The following is a 25,467-nucleotide window of genomic DNA, read 5'->3' on the forward strand; positions in this document are numbered from 1 at the left end:
GCCTTCTCAAAGTGTTATGATTATTGTAGACTAAAATCCTCCTAGTGGTAAGGATCATAATAGTCATAGCAGTAAATAAAATTAAGGACTTGCTCTAATTTTATGATTTATTTCCACTATTGCTTTTCTCAGCTTTACAAAGCCACCTTTGTTCATTACAAATTGTGGATATGCTTCACCTGAACTTTCTTTTACACTGAAGGCATCCCATGATTTTAGACTAATTGAGTTAGTTGGAGAATCCAAAGAGATGGGTTTGGGGTCCATACATCAAAAAGTTTGTTAAAAGTCAGCTATAGCTGTAATGATCCTTCCCTCTGAGTTAAAAAACTTCAGCTGTTCCTTGGAAGGTTTATAAGAGCTTGTTAGCACACAATAATTGGCAATATTTTTTTTTTTTGGTAAAAAAGTCTTTCTTGATTTTTATCTATCACAGTCTAGCACATTTCTGTGCTAGACATCTAAATCACGCTTTACTAAACTGCAGTGAAAAAAGCCTTGAATTTTAGTCCATATTTGCTTTGAACTAAAGAGAAGTTTTGCAAGCATCTTCATAGTTCATACATTAATCACTCATGCTGTTTACTTTTGAAGAGAATTTTCTTCCAAGTAGTGGAAAAAACACAGCATTCAGAAATGAAAAGGCGTGCAGCAGCATGACAGCATATGAAAACAGTGACTCCTGTCCCTGTCTCTTCAGTACAGGCAGAATAAAATAAATACATTATTTTTTCTATCATTTTATGGTATTAGGACAGGAATACTTTTGCTTCTGTCTTAAAGTACACGAAGCTAAGATGAATGGAAACTTTTCACAGAATTTCTTTGAAATTAACTTTCACACTTAGTGGCTCCTAGGTGTACCTTTTCTTTGCATTGATCATCAAGTGAGGAAGCTAGATAGCTGAGGTGGCCAAAGGGATTAAAAATGTATCATGGCTGTGAAAGCCCTCTTTCACATGCTGTATAGATAAATTACAAATACTTAAGAGACATGCCAGTAATTTTTATTTAGGATTAACTCCTTTTTCTTCCCAGTCTGTTGTAGTCATTCTTGAAAGGATGGTTGGCCTTAAGAAATGAAATTACTGTTGTGGAATAAGATAAATAGATGAACGTGATAATTTGCTATGATAATTTGCATGCTTATTTTATAACTTTGTAGTCCCAAAAGCCACACTAACTGAGATCAATTCTCTTAGGACCATATAAGGCAGTTGAACATGATCTCCAAGAAAGAAAACTCCTGGGTATAAGAACAGTTTAATATTAAAATAATAATAAATTGTAAAAAAAGGAACATAGCAAAAAGGAGAGAGAAATAACCAACTTTTGCCAGCCAGTTCCTGAGCAGCAGCCCCTGGCCAGCTTTCTCCCAGGTTTATATGCTGATTATGACACCATAAGGTATGGAACATCCCTTTGTACAGTGGGGGTCAGCTGTCCTGGCTCTGTCCTCTCTGAGCTTATTGTGCCCTCCAGCCCCTCTCGGTGGGGTGAGGTGACAAGCTGAAAAGCTCTTTCCTCTCTGTAAACACTGCTTAGCAGCCTCTAAATCATCAGTGTGTTATCAACATTATTCTCATCCCAAATCCAAAGCAGCTCCGAGCTTATTGTGCCCTCCAGCCCCTCTCATTGGTGGGGTGAGGTGACAAGCTGAAAAGCTTTTTACTCTCTGTAAACACTGCTTAGCAACCTCTAAATCATCAGTGTGTTATCAACATTATTCTCATCCCAAATCCAAAGCAGAGCACTGTACCAGCTAGGAAGAAAACTCCAGTGGAAACCAGGACACTGCGTCATGCGGAAAGTGGGATTTGGTGTATGCTGTTGTGAGTGGCAGAAATGTGCAAAAATTCAGGTAGATTTTGGTTATTCAGAGGTTCATAGGTTATAACAATCAACCATTTTTTTCCCTTGTGGGAAGAAAAAAACCCCAGCCCAGTAAAATAGAGGTAAAACACAATAATGAGAATCTGTCTGTGGTTGGGGAAGAAGAGCCTCCTGGCCTGTGTGACCTCCCAGCAGGTGTTTACACACACACCTCTGTGTACCTCATGGAACTCCCAGCTCTCTGAGGTCAGTTCAAGTTCAGCATCCTAACAGAAATTGTCCTCTGAGTTCTTAAACTGTTATTCTCACTATCTTTATTTATCCTCTCAAATCACCCAAATTCATCTTCTTTCATCCTTTGTGCAGTTCAGATAAGCCCTTGAAACTTTTTTATTCTTCACCAAATAACCCCTTTAAGACATTCTGGGTTTGTGTAAGTCCATTTCTCAGCTTTCACATGTCTTTATCTCTTTTTGCTGCTTTTGTTTCAAATTTTTCATGTGTTTTCATTTCCAAATTCTGAATCCCACAAAAAAGAACAACTTGGAGGAAAATGTACGTGGGTCAATAGGACAGGATGATCTCTTGAGAGGAGTTCACATTGAACTGTCAGGCAATAAGGAAATTATTTTGAATGTCAAACTAAAGATACCAGATGATAGGAATAAACACTGTCTGGATTAACTGTGTTAGGAACAGTATAGCTGGCTGATTAAGGGCAGAGATTTTTTCCCCTCTAGTTGACACTGGAATAGGTACCCGCAGAGGCTGTGAAGTCTTAGTCTTTGAAAATTTCTGAAAATGTACCAGGCCCTGAGCAACCTGATCCAATTTCTTTGATGTTTTACTCTGCATCAAGCAGGAGGCTGGACTGCATGACCTCCAGAAATCCCTTCCAACCTAATTTTTTCAGTGACACTAATGGAAAACAAATACGATGTGAGTCTTTAGAGATACTTAGTCTAACCTCAGTAGCATTCGTAGCACTTAATGAGAACTGAGGTTTGGAAGTACAGGCAAGCATTTAGTGCCTCAAGCACTTCAAGCTCTGTGGAGGAGAGCCAGGAGAGAGACTCTTGGAAAGGTGGAAGGGTTGGGATGGTCAATGCAAAGCAAAGATCTGGGAGAGCAGTCCATGCAGCAGCATTCTCTTGGGCCATGAGCAGGATAAACGACCTGTGCTTTTGTAAATGAGACTCTCCTGTCCTGAAAAAATGTGTGCTGCTGCCCTCAACATTTTCTCACTACATATTCTCTGTGGGCTGATGTTTTTCAGTCTGGTTGGTGAAACTGTTGCCAAATACAAAACGATGCAATTAAAAGGTCTTTTAAAATTCAGATATTACCACCTCTTTTTACCAAAGTCTTAGGGAATTATGGCTAAGAATTTGTCTTCAATTTGTTGAAACTGAAAAGCAAATATTTTGTCCTTCATGTATATTTTGATTAACATGAAACAGCTTTACGTAGATTATTTTTTAGTGGTTTCATGCCATGTTTAGTTTTCAGAACTCTCAATTAAGTGATCTCTGACAGTAGGTATGTACAAGAATATACATCTATTACTTAACTTGGTTAACTCCCAACAGTTCTGAACTCCTTGTTTTATAACTAGAGACTGCTGGAAAAATTGCATCTCATAACTTTAAACAAAGCACATCTCCATTAATTTCAAGGGTAGAGAAATCAGGGTTGTATGTCTTGCATTTCTCACCTACCCTCTACTGGAAGAGGAGTTGGGTAGCCTAGGGTTTGCTTTAATTTCAACAATATGGAGAATGTCACAAAAAATAGTTGGGATCATTAACTTTAAAAATCTGGCTCCTGTCAGGCTGAAGAATTGAATTGATGTTACCTCAGCAGTCAGCACCCTCATCTGATCTGTTCAGATCAGACAGCTTCCTTATAGGTATGCTTTAGCAAATAATTTAAAATTTTAAAACTCTTAATTTACTGCACTGGAGATTTTTTAAATGAAATTAAGCATTAAATAACTGGCCTGAAATATATTTGGAACAAATAGCCACTTCCATTTACCTTTTAATTCATATATTTTTTTACTATTTTAAAACACATGTAACCTGTAGGGAACAAATCCACAATCAGATTCCTGCTGTACTTTTTGATGTGAGTGCCCCAAAGGTTTCATCTGACTCTTTGTGAAGTTCTCTATCCTGACTATTTATTTCAGTGAGCATCAGACAACTTCTGAGAACAAGTTTTCAGTGTTTTCATTTAGATGATGGTTTTCATAAGGACTTCAAAAATAGATGAAGGTAATTTTAAAGCCTTTTGGAAGTATTCATTAGTCTGTTGAACATACACAGGGAAAGTGTAACTTCCTAGAAAGTGAGGAAGTTGCTTGCATGACAATTCTGTGAACATACAAATCATGTCTTTTTTTTCTGTTTCTGTTCCAAATTATTTGCTAACATGAACTTTGAGGAATAACTAATAACTAATGAGAGCAACATCTCGGAGCAAAAGAGGCTTGAAAAGGATCTGGATATAAGATACAAGACAGTTCATGTACTGTTGCATCCTCCAAGTTTCACTGATCTGTTGTTCTTCCTCTCCCTGGTCTTTGGTTCAGGTTTGTCTAGAAGCTTCCCAAACATCTCCTTTCCAAACAGTGAGAACTACCAGGTGAACCAGGCTGACTTCTGGTGTACTGTAGATGCCAATCAGGTGTACAGGAATTGTGTCCTATGCCATTGTTGATTGTTTCCCCCCCCCAAAAAAAATTGCTAGAAAAAGAAATACAGTCAAAATACAAACTACATAATATAAATTGTTAAGCTTTATTTAAAGTAATGGAATTAAAACCGAGTTTGAAGATTGATTAGCTGTACATTTCAGAATGTACCTTCTCACAAATGCATTCAAGAAAATTCTTACCAAAATACAAGAGCTCTTAGGGTTTTTTCCTTGACATTAATCAGGTACAATCCTTGGAACTATAGTCTCTCATTGCAAGATTTGTTACTAATGACATCACTGAAGTTCTGCACTTAAAAGACAAATTAGTTTTTTGAAAGATAAATATTGGTAAGTATTTTTTTCACTGCTAGCAGGCAAGAGTTCTTTACAATTCCTCTTCTGAATATCTCTCTTAGCCTTGGAAAACCCTCATTATACCAATGGGGGAAGGGTCTACTAAGGAAAACTCTGTGTATGAATGAAAAATAACAGAGCAAATATTTTCTGTATGGAACTTGTTTTAGGCTATTAGTTTGAAGAATTACCTTGCTGAATACTGTATACCATCTGATTGATGGGGACATAGCTGGAGTATACCACTAGGATTTGGAAGCAGAGCAGCACTGCTTATTTATGCACGCTGGAGCTGACTAGCAAATGTGAAATATTTATAACATTATCTATTCTTGCTAATCATATTTTAGAGAATTCCACAAAGCATAAGAAGGTTCTCATTAAAGTCAGCAAAACCAAAACTATGATATTGCTGAATGCTTTCAAGTTTCCTATTTTATCAGAACCAGTGTGAGCTTATTTGTGTGTATTTCTACATACATATTCAGATATGTAAATATGCATATTTGAGTACTACTAAGTAGTCTTCAGGTGCTGAGGAATGGCCAGGATGTTCATGATTTGTCTTCATAGGTTCTTCATAATGTGTATTAGTGTTATGCCTTTTTTCTTTCTACTTGTGTCTTGTTCTTCCATTTAGGTATTTGTAGTGTGCATTATCCCTTCACTTAATAACTCTGTTCTGATTATTCAGGCCACTTAGGATGTAATTTGCTCTCTAACTTCAAGTGTCACCAGAATTGGCCTTTGTCCATCTCCTAGCCCTAACCCTGTTACTATTAAAGTACATTATTTAATAGCAAGCAAAGAAGTTCAAATTGACACCATAAATATTTTTTGTAATTTTTTTTTCATTTAGTGTTGTGGCCCTTTTTCTCTTCTGGCCTTTTCAATGTTCATTATTTATAATAGTCTGAATATATGAAGATGAGATGCTGCTTGTGAGCCATTACAAAAACCCCCACCAACAACTTAAGCCAGCTTCCCTTAGCATCCTTAGAGTAGTATCAAGCTTCTACCCTGCATCAATTGCCCCCAGTAATCAAGTCAATGGGAATTCAGCCTCATGCCTGTACATACCAGCAGTCACTGTGTGTGTATGATGTTGCTGTCAGCAGCTGTTCTTAAACATGTTCTTCAGGTGTTTACCTTGGAGCAGGAGATGAACAGCAGGCCAGGACTGTCCAACCTGTTCTCTCTTCACAAGCTCATCTGTTGTGGCTCTGGAGGTTTGCAGACTACTCCCGTGGGTATAATTCAGGAAAGGAACCCCACTCACATAGTTTTGTAAACAAACAAAATCCTTCTGTCAGCCAGCAGCAGTAGAGGTGGCCATTGCCTTAGGAAATGTTCTAACTAATTGAAATGCCTGAAGTTAATCCATCAAAGGAACTGTACAGTGCAGGTGCCTGAATACATTTAAATATGTGCTTGTTTGAATCAGTCTGATATATAAGTAAAAATGTTTGAGAAATAAATTAACATTTCTTTTAACTAAAGACATGCTGACATCAGAGTGTATGGGGAAGTAATGCAAAAACTTAAATATAAAACAGAGTATAGGAGCCTAAATACAGATGAAAACTAATTAGCTTTTCACATAATTTAACAATTATTAATTTTATTGACAGGAAAGTATAATAGCCATTTTCACACTTTTTCTAATTATAGCTTAGCTAAAATGCATGCAGGAGCCAGTGTAGTTCACTATTTCTCATACATTTTCAACATGCATTAGATTAGTCTCTTCTGTTTCATTAGAGATGGTAGTTAGTACCCTCATTAAGTTACACTTCCTTTTTCCAGGTGATTATACTGACAATACGGGTTTAGTGGAGAACGAAAAAATGTGAATGGTGGGAAGGAATTAGTATATAATTTTTAATTTTATTTTCCGGTCCATGAATCTTAGCAGTAAGAAAGGCTGAGGGTGGGAGAGAGCTCAGGAGTCTGATCCAACCTCCTGCTTAGAGCAGTCACGCAGAGCAGGCTGTGGCCTGTGTCCAGTCAGGTTTTGAGTACCTTCAAGGATGGAGCTTCCACAAACCCACCTGGGCAACTTGTGCCTGTGTCAGGTTTCCCCTACAGTAAGAAAGCCTTTTCTTATGTGCAAGTGGAATGTTACCCAAACTGTACATATGGTTACACCCACACACTTCGCTGTTTTTCTGAAATCATCATAATTACTACCCATTCACTCACATATATAGATACATGTATATGTATATCCTCTTCTCTAGCAATGCATGTCATGTGTGCCAGCTCTCATTTTGGAAAAATGAAGCCATGTTGTTGGTGAACAAGAAAATACCACTTACACCCAAAGCAGTATACATGCTAAGTTCCTTTTTTGGTTTTTGAGGGTTTGTTTGATTGTTTGTTTTGGGGTTTTATTTAATTAGTCCAATACTTCAAGTCTGTAATGGAATCTTTTTTCTTAGCTCTATTGCAAAGGAGGAAGGAGAATTTTTCTGTCAAGTGTTTGAAGCACATCAGTAATGTTTCACATTTGGAACATTTTGCAGCCATTCTTTCACTTATGTGTCTCAAACAGCTAGGCTGAAAGTTGTGGAGGGGTTTATTGCTTGTTTTTACTCATTAGAGCTGGAAACAACTACTGTTGCATGGTTTTGGTGATGGATGAGAAATAATAACTTATGTAATACAACTTAGGAGTGTTATTTATAGTCTCCAGTGTGATTCCATGGAGAGCCTCCTGAGGCAAAGAAGCAACTGATGGGATGTGAGTTCTGTAGAGACTGTTCCCATGTGGTCTCTCTATTCCACATTGTTTAGGGACATTGAGTTTTAGTGCAGTTGCTTTTAAACTCTATGGAGGGGAAAAAAATAAATCGGTGAAATAATGATGCTGAGGGCCCTGCAATGATACTGGAAAAGAGATTGTGTAGTTAAATATTACCAAAGGGCTTATGTAAGATATTTTTGAGACATCTGTCTGTAGTATTTTTAAAAAAACTGAAGTGAATTCACAAAAGAAATACATTTCTTGTGAATGTTAGTGCTTCCAAATAGGTGCAGAGCCTTAAGATGCAGTCACAATTGTGTGAGAAGACAAGATAAGACGTTCATTTCACTGAAATATCAGAGTTTCAAAATAACATTTTCCACAGCACTGTGCAGCAACAGGGAGGGACTGAGGCAGTCACAGTTGTCAGACTTGGCTTATGAGGTGTTAATCTTGAATTTCTGTTTCTTCAGTAATAGTAAACAAACAAAAGGGTTTTGGAACAACTATGTTAATTTTAGATTCATTTGAACTAGAGAGATTATTTTAAAATATGATTCTGGTAAATGTGATAGGGAAGATTTGTATAGAGGCATTTTTTTCTAGATGAAATTTTTAATGCATAATCAACATGCCAGGCAGTTAAGTAATCCCTCATCTAAGAACAGAATAATAACTTTCAAAAAGAAAAAAAAAAACAACTAGAAATTGGCAACAAGCTATTGCTCAAATTTTAGTTAATCCATGTTACACTGTTGTCATCTGTGACTATGCAAGTTTCTTCATGGACAGGGGTTTTAACAGCTTAAGCTGCTTCTAAAATAGTTCCAGGGGAGATGGCAGTAATGTTTGAGGGTTCATTAAAGACTGGTTGTTCTGGTGTTTGCACAGACAGCTGAGATCATAAATGCCAGTCTGTGTGATGGGTTCTTATGATAAGGAGAAAACCTGATTGAGTGCCTCAAAAACTGTCATGAAACCAGAGATTAAACAGATTCATCTTGAAGAAAGCAGCAGCACAGGAGAGATCCTCTTTTTCTTACCATTTGCCCATCTCTTCCATCCTTCCTCCTTCCCTGTTAAGATTTGTTAGCCCATGTCTCTGTTGGGCCTAGAGCATCCCACTCTCCCCCCAGATGCCATGGAAGAGCCATCATGGTTGTAACTGAAACTATCTGCATGCAGCCTGCAAACTCCTCCAAGGCTGGAGAGTAAGGGAGTGAAAATCAGCTCAGGTGCCTTTTTTTTTTGAAAAATTTTGAGGGGAGAAAATGAGTAATAAAGATGAGAACAGGAACAGTGAGGAACAAATGTGAGTCTCTGTTCATGACATAATAGTTTTAAGAACACTGTTCTGCTTATTGATTCCAGACAAGCCTCCAGTTTCAGCCTTGCCTAACTGAACTTCCTTGTTCTCTCATTTCAAATGGGAGTTTGATACACAATTAGAAGGATCTCCACCATCAGATACCAGTTAGAAGAATCCTTGCTTCTGAACTCAGAACTAAATTTGCAGTGGCAGTGTAACAATGGCAGTTACTCTGCTGAGCAGTTTCTTCCTGAAATTTCTGGGGATTTCTCATCCTTATTGTTAATTTTTACAGAGAATTTTTATGATTTTTTACATCTGTGGATAAAAGAAGAGCATTTTTGGTTTTTTGTCAGCCTGGGTATTTGTTGGTTTAGGTGCAATAATAAAATGCAAGTTGAGCATGGAAAATGTTTCTTCAAGCAAAGGAAGAAGAATTCAGTGTTGTTGAATTAACCAACTTTCTGAGAAAAGCCACTGTCAGTCACTGGCTGAGAGAATCCTCTTCTCTGTAGCCTTTTTTGGATGTTTAAAGTTTCATGCTGGGCATTTACTCTTGATTCTAGTTGCAGCACTTCAGCCTGTATTCTAAGGGGTTTTTTTCAGTTGCACTGCAGGTAGGTAAGCTATGTATGACAATTTCATTTTGCTATCAGATCTTTGAACTTTAAGGTTGCAAGATTCCAGGTGCTGGAAGATGTATTTAGTGTCCTGTATTGCATGTGTCAGTATCACGAAAAGCAACTCGATCTGGAAGAAATGCAGGCAGGACTGACTCTAAAAGGCCTAATTTCTGCTCTGTGCTTTCTCCTTGCTTGTTGTGTTCACCCATGGGAAGATGGAAGTGTGTGAGCTGTGGGTCTGGTTTGTGATGAGTATTAGCTTGGAGTCCTGTGTTCAAGGCCCTGGGCAATCAGTGATCAGAGAGTTGGTGCTGTTGAGTTTACCTCAGTGTTAAGTGTTTCAGCTTATGTCAGAGATACACATTGTGAAAAATGAGATATCTATAATTTCTATGATAATGACCAACTCATGTTAATATTCAGTTAGTCATTACCAATTAACTGAAAGTATGTGATTAAATATTTCTATTTGTAGGACTACTAGCCTGACTTGAAATAGCTATTTTTCTCATTAAGGCATATGGTTTTATTAACTTATTAGACACTGGTTGACTCACACCATGAATTGAACTTCAGGATCAGCAGACCACTATGGTTTCCATCAGCGTAATTCAGAATACCACATTTGCTTCTGAGAACTACCAGAATGGCTTATATTTCCAGAAGCAAAGATGTGTGGGAGGCAGCTGTTCCATAATGGCAGTGTATTTGAATAGTGAATAAACTGCAGATGATGTACATCCTCCATGTGGGGCAGCAAGGTGGGCTGGAGCAGGTTTTACTGCATGCCGAGTCAGCCAGGTCACAGGACAGAATCTGCCTGGTGGACGGGGTGTCCTTGTACACTCCAGGCTAGCTGGGGTTCCAGGCACTCTGAAAGCAAGTGTCCATGGGACAGGACTGTTGGCCTTGGAGTATGAGTCGGGATCTCTGTTCAGGGAGTCCGGCAGTCTGTTCAGAGGATCTTTCCCTTGAATTGTTATCTCCAGAGATTTAAGACAGGACTAACTGTTCCATAGCTGTATTAATGCATTATGCACTACTTTCTTTTCCTTGCCAAGGCTCCTGTACGGCCAAGCATGCAGAGGTGGAGTGCATTATGTACTGAATGTTAGTTTAGGCCTAATATATGTATTTTGTAAGGTGTAAATTGTAATCTGTGACACTGATCAAAAAGGTGGCTGTCTTGAGGCACACATCAGATAAAATCATTGCAGCTTAATAAAAACTGATCACCTGTATGCAGTGCAGAAAGCAGTTCACTCTTCTATGAAATGTGAGCTACAGAGGCTTTGTACTTGTTGGAAAGCCAGGCACATTTTCAGCATATCTTAAGAGCAGTATGACAGAAATAAAGTAGGCCCCAGTGAGGCAAGGTGTATATTTGTAATGGCTGCAAATAGTGGGGGACAACAACTGCAAAAACACTGACACAAGGGCTGAAACACAGGTAAGAAATGTGAATTAGTCTGTATTGCATGTGAGGAACCAGGAGGAGTTAACAGAGCATCCCTGAAGGAAGAAGCTACCAAGTATTCCAAGTCTGACTCCTTTAGGTGTTTACTCAAGGAAAGTCATGATGTTGATCAGCAGTGGCCCAGGTAAGATAGCTGACATAACAAAGTTATGGACAGTGTTGTATCCATGGCAGTTACCTTTTCCTGCCTAATCCAGGACAGCACAAAGCAGACATAAGCAATGGAATCTGAGAATAATGGTACAGACATGTTCAATGGGTTACCATCCTGCCAAAAAGATAGATTTAGCCTGTTATTTGTTGGATTAATGTTGGTTGTAAAGGGATTTAACTCAGCTAATGGGCTTTTTTCCCTTGCTCACCATCCTGCAGTAGAATACTGACTGATTGCAGTAATGTCTTTCAGCAGCTCCTTGCACTACTGCAACAAGCAATTTAATTTTTAGTACAGTTGGGATTAGATTTATTTGCAGTTTGTATTACAAGAAATACAGCACTGATTCTGCTGTGGACAGATCTGGGAAGGGAAAATGTCTTTTCTGATCTGACTTGGATTGCAGAGCAGCAGATCCACTGAAATGTCTCTGTCATGTCTCTGACATGCCACAAAAACAAGGCTTGGGCATCTCACTGTTCAGTCCATAATGGGCATTCTATTTGCTACTGTAGAACCCTTGTCAGTACACTCTGCATTGAAAAAAAATAAAAAGGCTGAAAAAAAGGCACTATTCTACCTGAAATAAGACTGCTGTAAACTAACTGCTAAAGGCTTTCCACACACCATTTTCTTACAAGCTGAAATTTATGAAGTTATTAATGCAAATAGTATTCTGACTAATACTTTAGAAATAGCTGGGCATTTGGAATTTATAGGATGTATGTACAGATTGTGCAGATTGTGCTTATGGGGTTGTATTGTTGGTGTATACTAATTTACATTTAAATTGTTATCCATGTGGAAAGAGAGGCAAGCACGGTGTGGTACTTTCATGTACCGCCTTCAGTCATAAGAGATACAATTTACATGCTGTGCTTGAAAAATCCCCCTCCTGTCCAGGGAGGAAATAGGTCAGACCTGTGCTCAGTTGTTTTTCATCACTTCAGTCAGTTTGTGTGGGGACACCGAAGGCGGCGCAGGAGAAAATAAATGAGATGGCAGATGAAGCCTGCAATTGTTTAGGATGGTGTATGCTCTACATGTATCTCCATATGACCCAGCCAAGGCTGGAAGGAAGCTAATCAGTTCACTTTATACTCAGTATTGATAGCAGGAGGGGTTCTTGTAGGGAACAAAGATAATTTGTCCTTTACTTGATTCTCATTTTGGTTAAGAAAACATGCATATGCAATAGAATGGGAGGTATCACACTGCTTGGTGGTGACCCCAGCTGAAAGCAATATACCTTCAGTCTGTCTAAAGGGATGCCTCAGCAAGGAAATTCTAATATTTTTCCTAAAATATTTGTTGTGAATACAACAGATTCACAGTCGGAGAGTGAGGCTTCTCCTGTGAAACGGCCACGGCTACTGGATGACAGTAATGACAGGCCTGAAGAAACCAGTCGATCCAAACAGAAGAGTAGACGTCGATGCTTCCAGTGCCAAACAAAACTGGAACTAGTACAGCAGGAACTGGGATCATGTCGCTGTGGTGAGTACAGTTTGGCAGTAGCATCCGTGCTCAGGTCTGGGAAACTGAAAAACACTTGCGTTTTTCACCTTGCAAAGATGCTTTAAACAGAAGCTATAGTTTCCATTGGTAGCAAAAAGTTATAATTAGTTCCTGTTAAATTTCCTCTTTAAAACTTTGGCCTTGATGTACTGCCTTGTCTCAAGAGATGCCAGATATTAATGAATTCAGCTTCAGAAGTTCTGTATAAGGCAGTAAGGGCATCATACCCACTTGACAGGAGAAGAAGCACAAAGCACATCAATAAATATGCAAAGAAGGTTTCTATAGGGTGTAAAGGAACATAGGTCAGTAGCTGCTTCTGCATGTTATAATTATATAAATATTAAAAACTTAAATCCAAAAAAACCCCTCTAACCGAAAATATTTTCATTCTCACACTTAGTTTGCCTGGGGAAGACTTATTGTTCACCACACACTTAAAGTCATCCAACTTGGCTTTTCCAAAGTTGATGACACTGTTCAGGTAGTTGAATTGAAGACAATAATCCCATGCTGGCAGCTAATTTGGGGTTTCACATTAAATGCAAATAAAATTTCTGAAACAATAATTAATATGACTGGAGTCCAAAGGAGATGCTCTCTCCTTCATGGAACAATTGTGTTTTTAACTGGTTTAAATGTGCTTGTTAGACCCAGTGACAATGGCATGTGGTAGTTTTACCTGCTCATTATTTCATATAATCATGTCTTGGAGGTTGCATTGAACTCTCTGACAATGCTTGTATTGATACGTTTGTTTCAGTTATTCCATTGTGTCTCAGGCAGGGGATAATTTCCAAAGGATCTGCACAGATGATAGGTGCAATTCATGTTGCACCTGTGAAAAATAAAATCTTGTGTTAAAACCATTATCTGGAGAGAAGGCATGTCCTTCTGAGCAGCAGTGTGGGGAGGAAGGGTGGGCTAAGGTAGTTACAAAGACAGTTAATCCTATACTGAATGCCAAATGGCAACTGAAGAGAAGCGATAGGAAGCTGCAAAGATTTTGGGTTGTGCTTTGTTCTCTTCTTCAGCATCTGTCTGTCTTCAGGCTCTAGACATTACTGTTGTGTTGGGCTCTTTTGGACATGATAAGGCTTTGTTTTGATATTGGAGCACTGGCACAGAACTTACCTTATCTGTGAAGCCACCAAACATGAAATCAAAAGCTGTAATGTTGAAATTCCTATTATGGAAATTTTGTGTCAGGATACTTTGAAGTGTCTGATAACATTTTTATCAAACTGAAGAAATTCAGAGCTATCAATGTCATATTTTGGTATGGCTCTTTCTGCTCAGCATGGCTGAGGCAGGAATTTCTGCTCTTGGTCTGCTGTTGTCATGTATACAACAGCTCAGGCTGCTCATGGGCACCTGACTGAAATAGCAGAATGTTTCCAAATACTGGGAGAGTTTGAATTTTGGGGTGGATTGGATAAATGATTGCTTAACCATTATGTAATATCATTAATCTCGCCTGCATTCTGCAATATTGGAGCTATGTAAGAGCAATTAAGTTGAAAGCCACTTTTAAAAAGCCCTTTCATTGATGAGTAATGTTTTTAAAATTATATAAGACCTGCCTTTTTTTTTCCTGTAAACTGGATTACAGATACATTTGGTTGGTTCCTCTCAAGTTTTCATGAAGTGGTTCCGTAATTCAATACTGTTGCAATATAAATGTTGTAGGAATTATTCTTTAATTTTCTTCTACTGGATATATATAGCTTTATGGAAATATTTCTGTTAAAGTTCATAAAATGTGTTAATAAAACATGAATGTGAAAAAAATTCCGAATTCCTTGGCAATAAGTGAGGAGATGAAAATTTGCATTCCTTTATTACATCCTACACAGTTTATAGTTTGTATTATAAACATTTCTATTCCATACTTTTAATGAGAAGGCAGGAGTCTATTTCCCTGTGTCCAAGAGGGCTGAAAAAACTGGACATCTTTGGTTTCTGTGCAGTTACAATGTTTAATTAATACTGTGTGCAGTAAGGGTGTGTTATCTGTGCTCTGATGTGACGTGAATGTGAGCATACCTGTGCAACTTAAGTTGAATAGTCAGACTAATAAGAAGCAAGCCAAATGCTGCCACTGAGCCACACTGGGCACCTCAGCTTCACATCACCCAAAGTGCTTTACCAATGATAGCAGCCTGTGGCTCCAGTCAGTTTTAAAGATGCTGCCTGACAAACCATTCTTGCTAGCTTGCCCTGCTGTGTGTAAAATTAGGTTGCTTTAGGTCATGAATGACAAGCCCATTCAAAAACCCTGGGTGGAGGTGATGGAAATGCAGTAGAACAAATCTGTCAAATTCTCATTTGTTTAAAATATTTCCTAAATCCACATGACTGGGTTATACTTTGCTGTCCTAATGTGAAGCACAGGTAAGGAATCATGTGTGGTCAGGTGGAGGTGATGAGATAGAATCCACTGGTGTAAAATAAGCATGTGCACTCTTTAAAAGTAATGGTCAACATAGGACATTGTTTGATCTGAGTTTGGAACCACTGCTATTAAATTCTTGGAATCTTAATCCTGAACTAAAGCAATGGGAAAAAATGAGGGAAACTCCTCCCAGTTTTAAACATTAAGAGAAAATCTGATATTAGGATCAATAAAAAAGGCAGACGCCATCTTTGGAATGACAAGTGTGTGGGTTTGCTTGAATGTAAGGAAAAAGGATTTAAAGCATAAAAATGTTGATCCAAAGCTGTGTTTGAAACAGTCTTGTTAAAATCCAAATTAACTCCACAGACCAACAATTTAATTGTTTGCTGTTGCACACCTTCTTGTCCTAATGTTAAAAGTACTGGAAATCATCTTATTTTTTAATGATTTGTCATGGTGAATCCTTCGGTGAGATTTTTAGTGAGACATAATAGAAAGGAAGATATATACATACTGAACAATGTTTGAATGTAGACATATTGCAAATACTGATCCAGTTAACTGGGACTTGTCTCACAAGGCACAGCCTTTTTGGAAAGGAGACAGAGAGAGTGACTGGTGCTTTACACCACTTAGAGATCTTTGGGAAGCTGCAGTATTGGCTTTCCTGTCTCCTGTAAGCCATGTCCAGAGAGAGGTGACACTGCTGAGCTCATTCCCTTGACACTACATGGAATTTTTGACAGATTTGACAGTGCTGCAGGGCTTTGCTGTGAAGAACAACAATTCACTACTGAGAGGGGAGTTCCAGCAATTCAAACACAACATTTTTCAGATGTAGAAAGATTTGTTTGTTTTCATACACACATGCTCTTAAGATCTTTTTTTCATTCTTGTTCCGCTGTGTTCAAGTTACTAACTGCTGACAAGAAATTCACATCTCATAAATAATGCTTAAGAGCCATTGCTATATAAATTGAATGTGTTATGAATTGTGATGGGCCTTTTTGTAGCATTCTATGCCCGGAGCAGGAAGAACAGAGGATGTCATTTTCATTAATTTCTAATGAGGTGCCAATTAAAGCTAAGGAAGGAACTCAGAAGGGAAGAGTCACAGAGCTCCCCTGAATCCTGTGCCCCGGGGCTGTCAAATGAGTGTGCTGCCAAACCTCCTCTGAAAGTTCCAGTAAATTACAAACTCATCCAGAGCACACACAAGACAAATTCGGCTTCCCTTTGATCTTCAAAAGAGCAATTTGTAAGACGAGTTCTGAGCCTTTTCACACACCAAACTGGGAGAAGTGATAGGAATTGTTAATTGCTGATGCATTTGCAAGCTCCAGTGAGAAAGAAATTTTAAAATGAATTCTTATTTTGAGCTTCTGACAGGATAACCTTTATATCAACACCACTAAAACAAAATCAGTTTCCTGTGCACTGTTTGTAGGTGACAGTAAGAGCAGGCAAGTCCTGCAGACAGCAGTGTCCTGTAGTTTGGGCTGGATGGCCCTTGCAATAGTTCAGTGTCTTACGATGGGTAAGGATTGTATTGAAATAATTTTTTTTTAATATTCAATTTAGGAGTCCGTTTTATCATCAAAGAATTGCAGGAATCATATTCTTCAAGTTACACTCTGTTACAGCATTTCTGCAAGCAGTCTGAAATCACCTGCCCGTGATCTGAAAAGAAAGTTGTTGCCTCAGTGGTGTCATAACTGGGTGGTTACTAGAGAGTTGCTTCATAACTAGGGGCAGTGAATGTGTGAGTGGAAGTAGCTACAAAACACTTGAGTTCTGGAAATATATTGTAAAAAAGACAGGTTGATTAGTTGCAAATTACACTATAAATTTCTAGCCCTGCCCTTAGTTGCTTGACTAGATGTATATTGCTACTAAATAAAGTTAGGTACAGTTTTGAAAGACACTGAGCTGTAAACTTTTACTCTATAGAAATTACTTGCACAGAAAGCAAAACTTAATTTTGTGGAAGAGGCTTACAGTTTTACAGTAGAAAGTTCTGGTAGCACTAGGTCTGTGGTCCCAAGCAGACGTGCAGAAGTCTGCAGTGATCTTGTTGTTGGAATTGCATGAGAAATATGATCCGCTTCTAGTCAGCAGTTCAAGAAAAATTAGTGTAGTGTGCCAGCTCTGCAGCAGCTTTTGTCTAGAAGCTGTGGTGTTTGTTGGCCACATCCTTATGGGTGTGTTTGTACCTCAGACTCCACCTGCCTCTTGGCAGTCAGTGGGTTGGCTGGGATAATGGGCCCTGCCAAGCAAGCCAGGCTGTAGTTTCCAGCAGCAGTGCCATTTGTTTGTCTGCTTCTCGGAGAGGAATTGTAATGTTTTTCCTGTTCTTAGGGCAGAGGAAGTACTTAAGAGGATGGGAAGACGTTGAAACCTTCCAGCTTGATCACACTTGAAAAATAATTGCTCAGTCATGTTGTGTTCTGATCAAACACTTGCTAGCCATATTTCTTGCCTGTGTGGACAAAAAGCTTTTCTTGGAATTTTACTGGCCTAGGTTATGTTGTAAGAAGCTACAAGTTCCTGGAATGCATCTGGCCTAACAGCTGTGCACTCGCTGCTGCTCTTGGGGGAGGCTGCTGTGAGCACTAACCTCAGGCAGAGGTGAAGGCAGAATGTGGTGGTTTGCAATTTGAATTTGTGAGATGTTGGCAAGTATTGATGTTTGTCTGCTTTTTGATTGGAAGGGATGCAGTTCACAGGTGGCCTCTACAGCAGTAAGACTGAGCCAGGAATCAAGAGTCAAGCTTTGCAACTCAGCCAGAAAGCCACCTCAGGGTGCAGAGCACCTGGAATTGAGGGTGGAGCACATGGCCCACCACAGCCTGCTACTTTAGAAGGGCATAAATTTCCTTCCTAGTTACTCTGCTTATGTTTCCACATCCCTGTTTTTCGTCTAGTTGTGTATAAATCTATAATAATCTGTTGAAATTATTTGCTTGGTGTTACTGTTGGTTTGTTTTGTTTTGGTCTAAGCACAGGGATAAGAGGGAGAGAAAAACAGATTCCTATCAAGCACTAGCAGAAACAAAATTCATCCACACAGCAGAGACTGCACTTACAGATAAAATGGCAGCAAGTCTCACTGTCATTAAGTAATCAAAAAAGTGGAAGAAAAGCAGCTGCAGATTCTTAACTTGGATAACAGAACTGCTGGTCCATAAACACAGGAGATGAAGCACTTGTTTGGATTGTGCCAAAATAAATGTGGAGTGATTTGATTTACTCAGTTAATTTAGAAATAATTTTCAGAAAGACAGGAAAAAAGAAACAAATTTGAATAGATAAGCTGCTCCATCTTTATACAAAGTTGTCAAACATGTATTGAAACTAATGTTTCTCTTAAAACTTGGTCAAATATTAAATCATAGTTCCATTTCCATGGAACCTTTTTCTGTGGAGGAGAATTTGTAATGGTGCTGGTAAATTCACTTTCTAGATGGATAAGGTTTATCTGGTACAAGCCAAAATGGCTTCAGGGCATGATTATGTCTTGGTATAACAGATGTACTTCCATTGATTAAGATGAAATATGCACAGTGCTTCTGGAGAGTATGAGTCAGCCAGTTCAGTAAGAAGTATTAAAATAAATCTTATTAGTGACCGGTTACTACAGCCCTGGCAAGTCTTACTGTCAGCCTGTAAGATGTGCCACATTCAGCTGTCTTGTGTTGGCTGTTCCCCTAAGGGAGTTGCTCCCAGAATAGTTCTTTTGCTTCAGCCATTTCAGGAATGTCCAGCATCTTACCTTTATTGCTGCAAGTATTAAAAAAATACCCAACAAAACACAAAGTCTCTTGAAGTTTGAACTTGAACTCAGGGAGGGGGGTTTGTTTTGTTGTATTTTATGAAGATGTTATTCCAAGACTCCAGTTTAATTGATGGGGAATAGGAGCTGCAAAGTAATGTTGGTTTTTCTGACTAGTATGTATTCTGAAAGTACTGAAAATGAAGAAGTGGTTATTAATTGGTGCATCATAGACTCCAAGCATAAGACCCAGAAAAATGCTTTAGTGTCTAGGTTTCAGAAAAGCTGTCCACAGCTTTAAAAGTGTTAATGGAGTTCATGCTCCTTATAATTAGGAATCATGAAGTACTGTTTGAAGAGGCTCCAGTATAATTCTCCAGCTTGTTCAATTAACCTGAGTTTCTTACAGGATGTGCTGATTTTGATTTCTTCCATTGTGCTACCAAAAGTTTGGCAGTGTTGATTTAGTAATGTGTACTGAGCCTGTCCCTTACCTTCCTGTAGTCCCAATCAGTCCATGTAATTGAAATGGGCTGCTCGTCCCTTAAGTCCCCAAATTCTCCTTAAGTAAAACAAGTGAGGATGTTCCTTCTAAAATCAAAAAGTGGTTTTATTTTGACATTACTGATGTGGTAAGTCTATCAGTATATAACCTTCTGGGAGTTTTCAAATGGAAACTGCAGTACTGTGTGAAAAATCAGCATTTTGTAGGCGTGCCACATAAATTCTCTTCCCTACATACCAGTATTGTGGTTACAGAAGAATTAAGTGTATCCATAAAGTGAAAGATGATGCAATTTTTTAATTGTCTTGTATGCACAAGAGACACATGGCCTAGTGAACTTGAACATAAAAATCTATCTGAGACTATCTTATATTTTTTCCAGTCCCTTCAGGGACGTATTTGCTCAGTCTCTGAGTCATTTTTTTCTTATGACAAAAGGACAGACAATTCCCCCTAAAAGTGATTCAAACACATTTATCCATATGTTAACAAACAGCTGTACACAGAAGTACTGATTCTACTAGTGTTTGATATTTGAAGTAGACAGAGAAGGCCCAAAAGTACCCCATAATAATCTGAGGAACCCTGAAGGAATATTACCAGCTAGTTAACTGCCCACAAGGTAAGGCTTAGGTAGGGAGGAATATGAATTTTGTTGATGAAAGTCATCAGGAAGAAGTGGGGAAAGATACCCACAACTGCTGCAGAACTGGGAGGAGTGAATTTTGTTGATGAAAGTCTAAGATATTCACAGGAAGAAGTGGGGAAAGATACCCACAACTGCTGCAGAACTGGGAGGAGAAAAAGGATAATTGAAAGGAAGTGTCTAAATTTGCTTGAAAAGTCCGAATTCTTTCCAGGAGCCAGAGTATTTTTCCCTAAGGAGTGTCCTTAAATAAAATCTTATCTTAGAGGAAAATACCACCTGTGGTCCTAAATTACATAATACAGTTATAATAAGGTGTTAAAGGTGGGTACTGAGACTTGAGACTACTTAATGTGGATGTTTTAAGGATATTGATGTCCTAAGGAAATGGCATTAAGATCAGTGTGCATCAGTTTTCACAGAAGTAAAAATAATAGTATTAGTCCATGTCAGGGCTTTTTAGTATTAAGTCTTACTGGCCTTGGAGGAAGGTTTCAAGGGCTGAGAAACTGCATCAATGGATATTAAAATCACTTATGAGTATTCAGTAAGTTTTTAAAAGTAATATATTTATTTACGGCATCTTTATAAGTATTGAAATGCAAATGCTTACAGAGGTGTTCAGAGCTGTTAAATATTCCCAAGCTGATGAAAGTTTTGCAAGTTACAGGCACAAGTCATGTATGGGGGTCCTGCCATATTCTGAACACACAGGAGACAGGAATATCTTTTAAGTCTACACCAAAAGAAAAAAAACTGAATAGTGGAAGTGTACATTGCTCTAAGCATTTGTTTTCCTTTGTGTTGTGAATGGGGCTTCTGAATGGAGCTCTGTTTTCCTGTGATTAGGAGAAGAATTACTCTTGACATAGATTGCAAGAGGCTGCAGTAACAGAAGACTTTCATGGAGCAGAAGCTGTAATCTTAGAGACCCTGAACAGAAGGTGTAAATAAGGAATGAAGACATAAAACACATTTCATTTAGGTTTAGAAGAAGTAGAGCTGCTTCTCTCTTGTTTGGCCAGCCAGCCTAACTGCTCTCAGACTGTAGATCACTGTGGTGCAACCTCTTGGAAGCTACTGAAACCCAGGGCATAAATAATACAACTCAGGAAATAGACTGAAAGTTAAACCTGGAATCATATTCAATATGTGAAGAAGTCAAACTACATGCAGAATCCAGGAGAACTGTTACAATTAATGCAACACATACTGGATGTTAGTACAGACCCTTTCATTATTCATTCCAGTTCTTTATTAGTAGCCTTATCTTTCCTGCATTTTCATTGGGCTAAACAAAATTACACACATACATTATTGAATCACTAGGTATTGCTTGCTGTTTTATTAACTTTCTGGGTACACTTCAGCTTTTAATTAAATCCTCAGCTGCTGGGAGAAGTGTATAAGCTCAGGTGGGTTTGGTGTAGAGAATTCTAGAAGTACTAAAGCTCTCACAGCTCCTTTTAAAGTGTTAAATACTGCAGAAGTCCCAGCTCTGACCTTAGGAGAGCTCTGCCATCCACCTGCAATTTCTCAGGACACTTCAATTAAGGTTTCACACCACTCAAATTTAGAGAGTCTACACTGCTCAAATCTAAATATGTTGAGTAGAAAACAAATGCCTCTTGATAAGCTGGTATAACCCATGGAAGATCTAACTTTATAGCAGTGCTAACATTTGTGATAATATAACCTCTTAGTATGAGTTACCTCTACTTCATTAGCTGCCTTGGACACCAGGAGGCCTATTTGGCATCATTCTGTTTTTTTACTGTGCATTCTGTTCTTTGGATTCATTTTCCCACATAACCTTGTGTAACTAGGAATTATTTGGAAGGTGCAGTATTATTTCAGTATGTTCTTGGTTGTGCAAATGTGGCAATGAATATTCCTTTAACAAGTGTAGCAATGATACTAATTCCTCTTGAATATGCCATTGCAAAATCACACAATTGTTTAAATAAGGAAACTTTTCACCTACCTAAAGTCTAAATTTTTAATCTTGAACCTTACTTTTCCCCTCATTCAAATAAGTTGATCATTGATGTTCACATCTGATACTTCACTTGATGCTGTAAGTTGTTTGGAGCAAAATGGTTTCTCCAGAAATTCTCTTGTTAAATTAAAGTTTAACCAGTTTTTGGTTATTTGGGGTTTTTTTCCCTGCTTTTGTGTTTCAACAGTTGCACAAGTCTTCGATGAAAAATGTTTCTTCCAGTTATATTGACAGATTACATGACAAATTAAAACGCTAATTTCTGTGAGGTTGCATCCTTTATCACCGATGAGCTGGGACCAGAGCCCAGTTCTGCAGAGATTTCACAAGAGCAGTAACCCAACAGTTGTGGTGGTTGGAGAGCGAGCTTGTGGTGTCTCAGCTGCTGCTGGTGCCTGACTGCTGTGGGTGAAAGCTGAGACCAAAAACCAGGGACAGTGGATAAGGTCAGAAGGGGAGCCTACAGATGCCATTGTCACCTCTGTGTAAGTCAGTGATCTCTGAGGTATGAAGCAGTTCAGAGTGAGTATTGATTGCACGGTGTAGCTGTGAGAGTAATCCTGGACCTGAATTGTTCTTATAGTCTGTCCCCAGTAGATAATAGCCTTAACTTAGAAATCTGTTGTGGGGGAAGAAGTTGTGATGTGGAAGTGTTTACTCTCAGATGCATGAGTTCTGCATATGCAAGGAAAATATCTGGTCCAAATCAAATTATTTAACCACCGTCTTCTTCTGGTACACGATGGAACTGGACACAGTCTTGACTAGAGACCTGCAGTACTCAGACCTGACCCATAGCAAGCATTTGTTAATGGCAACTTACTATTACAAAGTAGATGTGCTGTGTTTATGACTTTGATTTATTAGGGATTATTTGAAATTCAGAAATAATTTCCTGAAAACCTCAGCTCTGTTCCTAAACATTTTCCCTGCTTCTCTGGGATTAGTGTTCACTACAGCAAAAGTAAGAATTTAATCTAGAAGAGTGCCATATCTTAATTTTTTCCACTGCAAATACAATGTCTTCAAAGAAACAGCAGGAAACTTTGAGTTGTTCTTAGTTCCAAAGACAAGCAATAGAATAGTGTCTTGTGTAGAACCTCCTTAAGAATTGTCAATCCAAAAAATTCCCCTAAAAAGCAGCACATGCTCTGTCCTGAAGTGATAGGAATTCTCTGTTCAAAATTTGTCAAGTTCAGTGTAGGAGAAAATAGTTTGACATCTTTCTGTGCAAGTAGTCAGATAAATAGGAAAGTATATTTGAAATAGCAGGAAATGGGATAAAACATATTTTGTTTGCAGGGTCTCCACAGTGCCAAACTGCATCTCTTGTGTCCTCCCTAAAGCAGCTTCCCAGGCTTATGATCTTAAAGAAAATAAACAGAAACAACTTCGAAACGCTGGTTATACATGACCAAACTTGGAAATACAAGTTGCAGTTAAAAGAGTTCTTGAAAGATTCTTAAAGAATCTTTAACCATACCTGTCCAGTGGCTGTTACAGTATTATGTCCTCTCTCTTTGGTATACAACTTCTTCCATTCACGTCTTGGGTAGTCCTTTCCACAAATTATTTTTCTGTCTCTAGTGCAGATACATGCACATTGCTTTACCCTCTTTATGGCAGAGAGCAAAACAGAGGAAGAATGGGAAAAAAATTCTTACTCCTTTCTTTTCTCAGAAGCATAACACCAGTAGTAGAAATACAAAATGAATCTGTAGGATCTCATGAGCACTCTTACGTTGCACCAGAGATATCACAGAGCTATATGCTTCCAGCATGAAACCTGAGATTATCACTGGCTGAGAGCAGGATGGAAGTCCCAGGGTGCCCATCCAGTCCCAGGGACAGATTGCCAGAGTAAAAGAAACATTCTAAGGTGTTTTACATCACCTCTTTTCTTTTCCTCTCCTTGATTTAGCTATTGATCATTTTGGTAGTTGTGAGTAGGTCTCAAGGATCTGTATGAAGAAGAAAATACTGTAAATTAAGTTGCAGTAATCCTAGCAATGGGTAGAAAAATAAGTTAATAGGAAAAATAAGTTAATAGGAAAAGGTAATGCTGTACCTTTTGTGTTTGCAGCTGTGCTGTTTGTGAAGATTCATGGAACTGAAATGCTTTGAGAGGGCAGTGCTTAAGACAATGTGCATTGATATATAGAGACTTCTGACTTTGACCACCTAGAGATTGACACTCCCCATCCACTCAATGTGGAGTGGAAATGATAGAAAGGACTACCTCAGTTTTGTGGAGTTTTAATAAGTACATCTGTCTGGTTAAAAAGCTTCATCATACTGTGGCGTGCTCCTCTTTCCCCTTGGAAACGAATGATAAGATTCCCAACCAAGTTATTCTGAGATACTTACCACTTTGTCAAAGTCTATGTCAACTTGCAAAGCTGGGAAAGAGAAACAGAAGAGTTTAGTTCACTTATTTCCAAAACCTCGTTGTTTCACTTGGTGGGATTTGGTTTGCTTATACAGAAAATGTCAGTAAAACTGAAATTTCCTTGAGTTGTGTAATGAAAGCTGACAATGCTAGTGCAGAGCATTCCCACAGAAGAGAGGCAAGATAATTAGAGTAGATGCAAGAATGGAGCTGTCTAAAAGAGAATAATACCAGATACCAGCAGACTAGAATATATTTATATTGCCTAACGCAGTGCATACGAGCTGCCCTGGAAGCTTTACCTGGCTGGACTATAGCACACATTCCTGTCTTTCCATTACCGTGGGTTCTTGCTAAGCAGCCTCCAGAACACAGGGAAGTGAGCTGGGTCATACTGCACTTCTCAGGTGCTGAAGCCTTTAGGACCTTGCTTTGTATCTTGGTAGCTATTTGTTCTACTCTTCCATTCATTTCTTATCTATTTCATGTCTTCAAAAAAAAGAAAAAAATACTTCATTCCCACACTTACTTATAAAGAGTTTTATTGTTAGTATAATTTTCAACTCATTAAATCATCTTTCCAGTTGGAAGGGCTATGGGGGAGATGCACAAATGTTGTTTTGGGGGTGAATGGTGTGCAATTGTTCTGAACAGTGCAGCAGCATGAGCCGATCTCTGCTGGCTCATCTGCCTGGTTTGGCTGTGCTGTGTGATAGCTGCAGATGTGTTTGTTCATTGTTTCAAGAGATGTTAACATCTGTTCTTGAACAGAAATCTGCTTGTAGATTCATGCAATACCTTGTAAGATAATACACCTTTGGTGCAATTAGTTTACTTCTAACCTTACACAGTTTACTTCTAACCTTTGGTAGAGAATTTTTGCAGTATCTTCAACTCTTAAGTCACAAAGTATTTTTAAATTCTGTTTGAACATCTGTTCATTAAAATTTCAAATTTGCAAGAGAAGTAAAATATCTTGTGAAGAATGTGAAGTCAAAGCACACAGTACAGAATTCTGCACAGGATTATGTCTGTGTTATTACT

The 25,467-nt window shown here is 38.5% G+C and overlaps 1 protein-coding gene across 1 annotated transcript in view; it reads left to right on the plus strand.

Annotated features, from left to right (window-relative positions):
• ZFAND3 (zinc finger AN1-type containing 3) overlaps nucleotides 1-25,467 on the plus strand; it is a 101,524-nt gene that overhangs the window by 69,221 nt on the left and 6,836 nt on the right. Inside the window, exon 5 of the mRNA XM_039697774.1 lies at nucleotides 12,523-12,693. Within this exon, the coding sequence (XP_039553708.1) occupies nucleotides 12,523-12,693 (171 nt within the window). The remainder of the gene's footprint in view (nucleotides 1-12,522; nucleotides 12,694-25,467) is intronic.

The sequence above is a fragment of the Passer montanus genome, unplaced genomic scaffold (assembly GCF_014805655.1).
Source record: "Passer montanus isolate IOZ18808 unplaced genomic scaffold, ASM1480565v1 scaffold12, whole genome shotgun sequence".
NCBI classification, from domain to species: domain Eukaryota; kingdom Metazoa; phylum Chordata; class Aves; order Passeriformes; family Passeridae; genus Passer; species Passer montanus.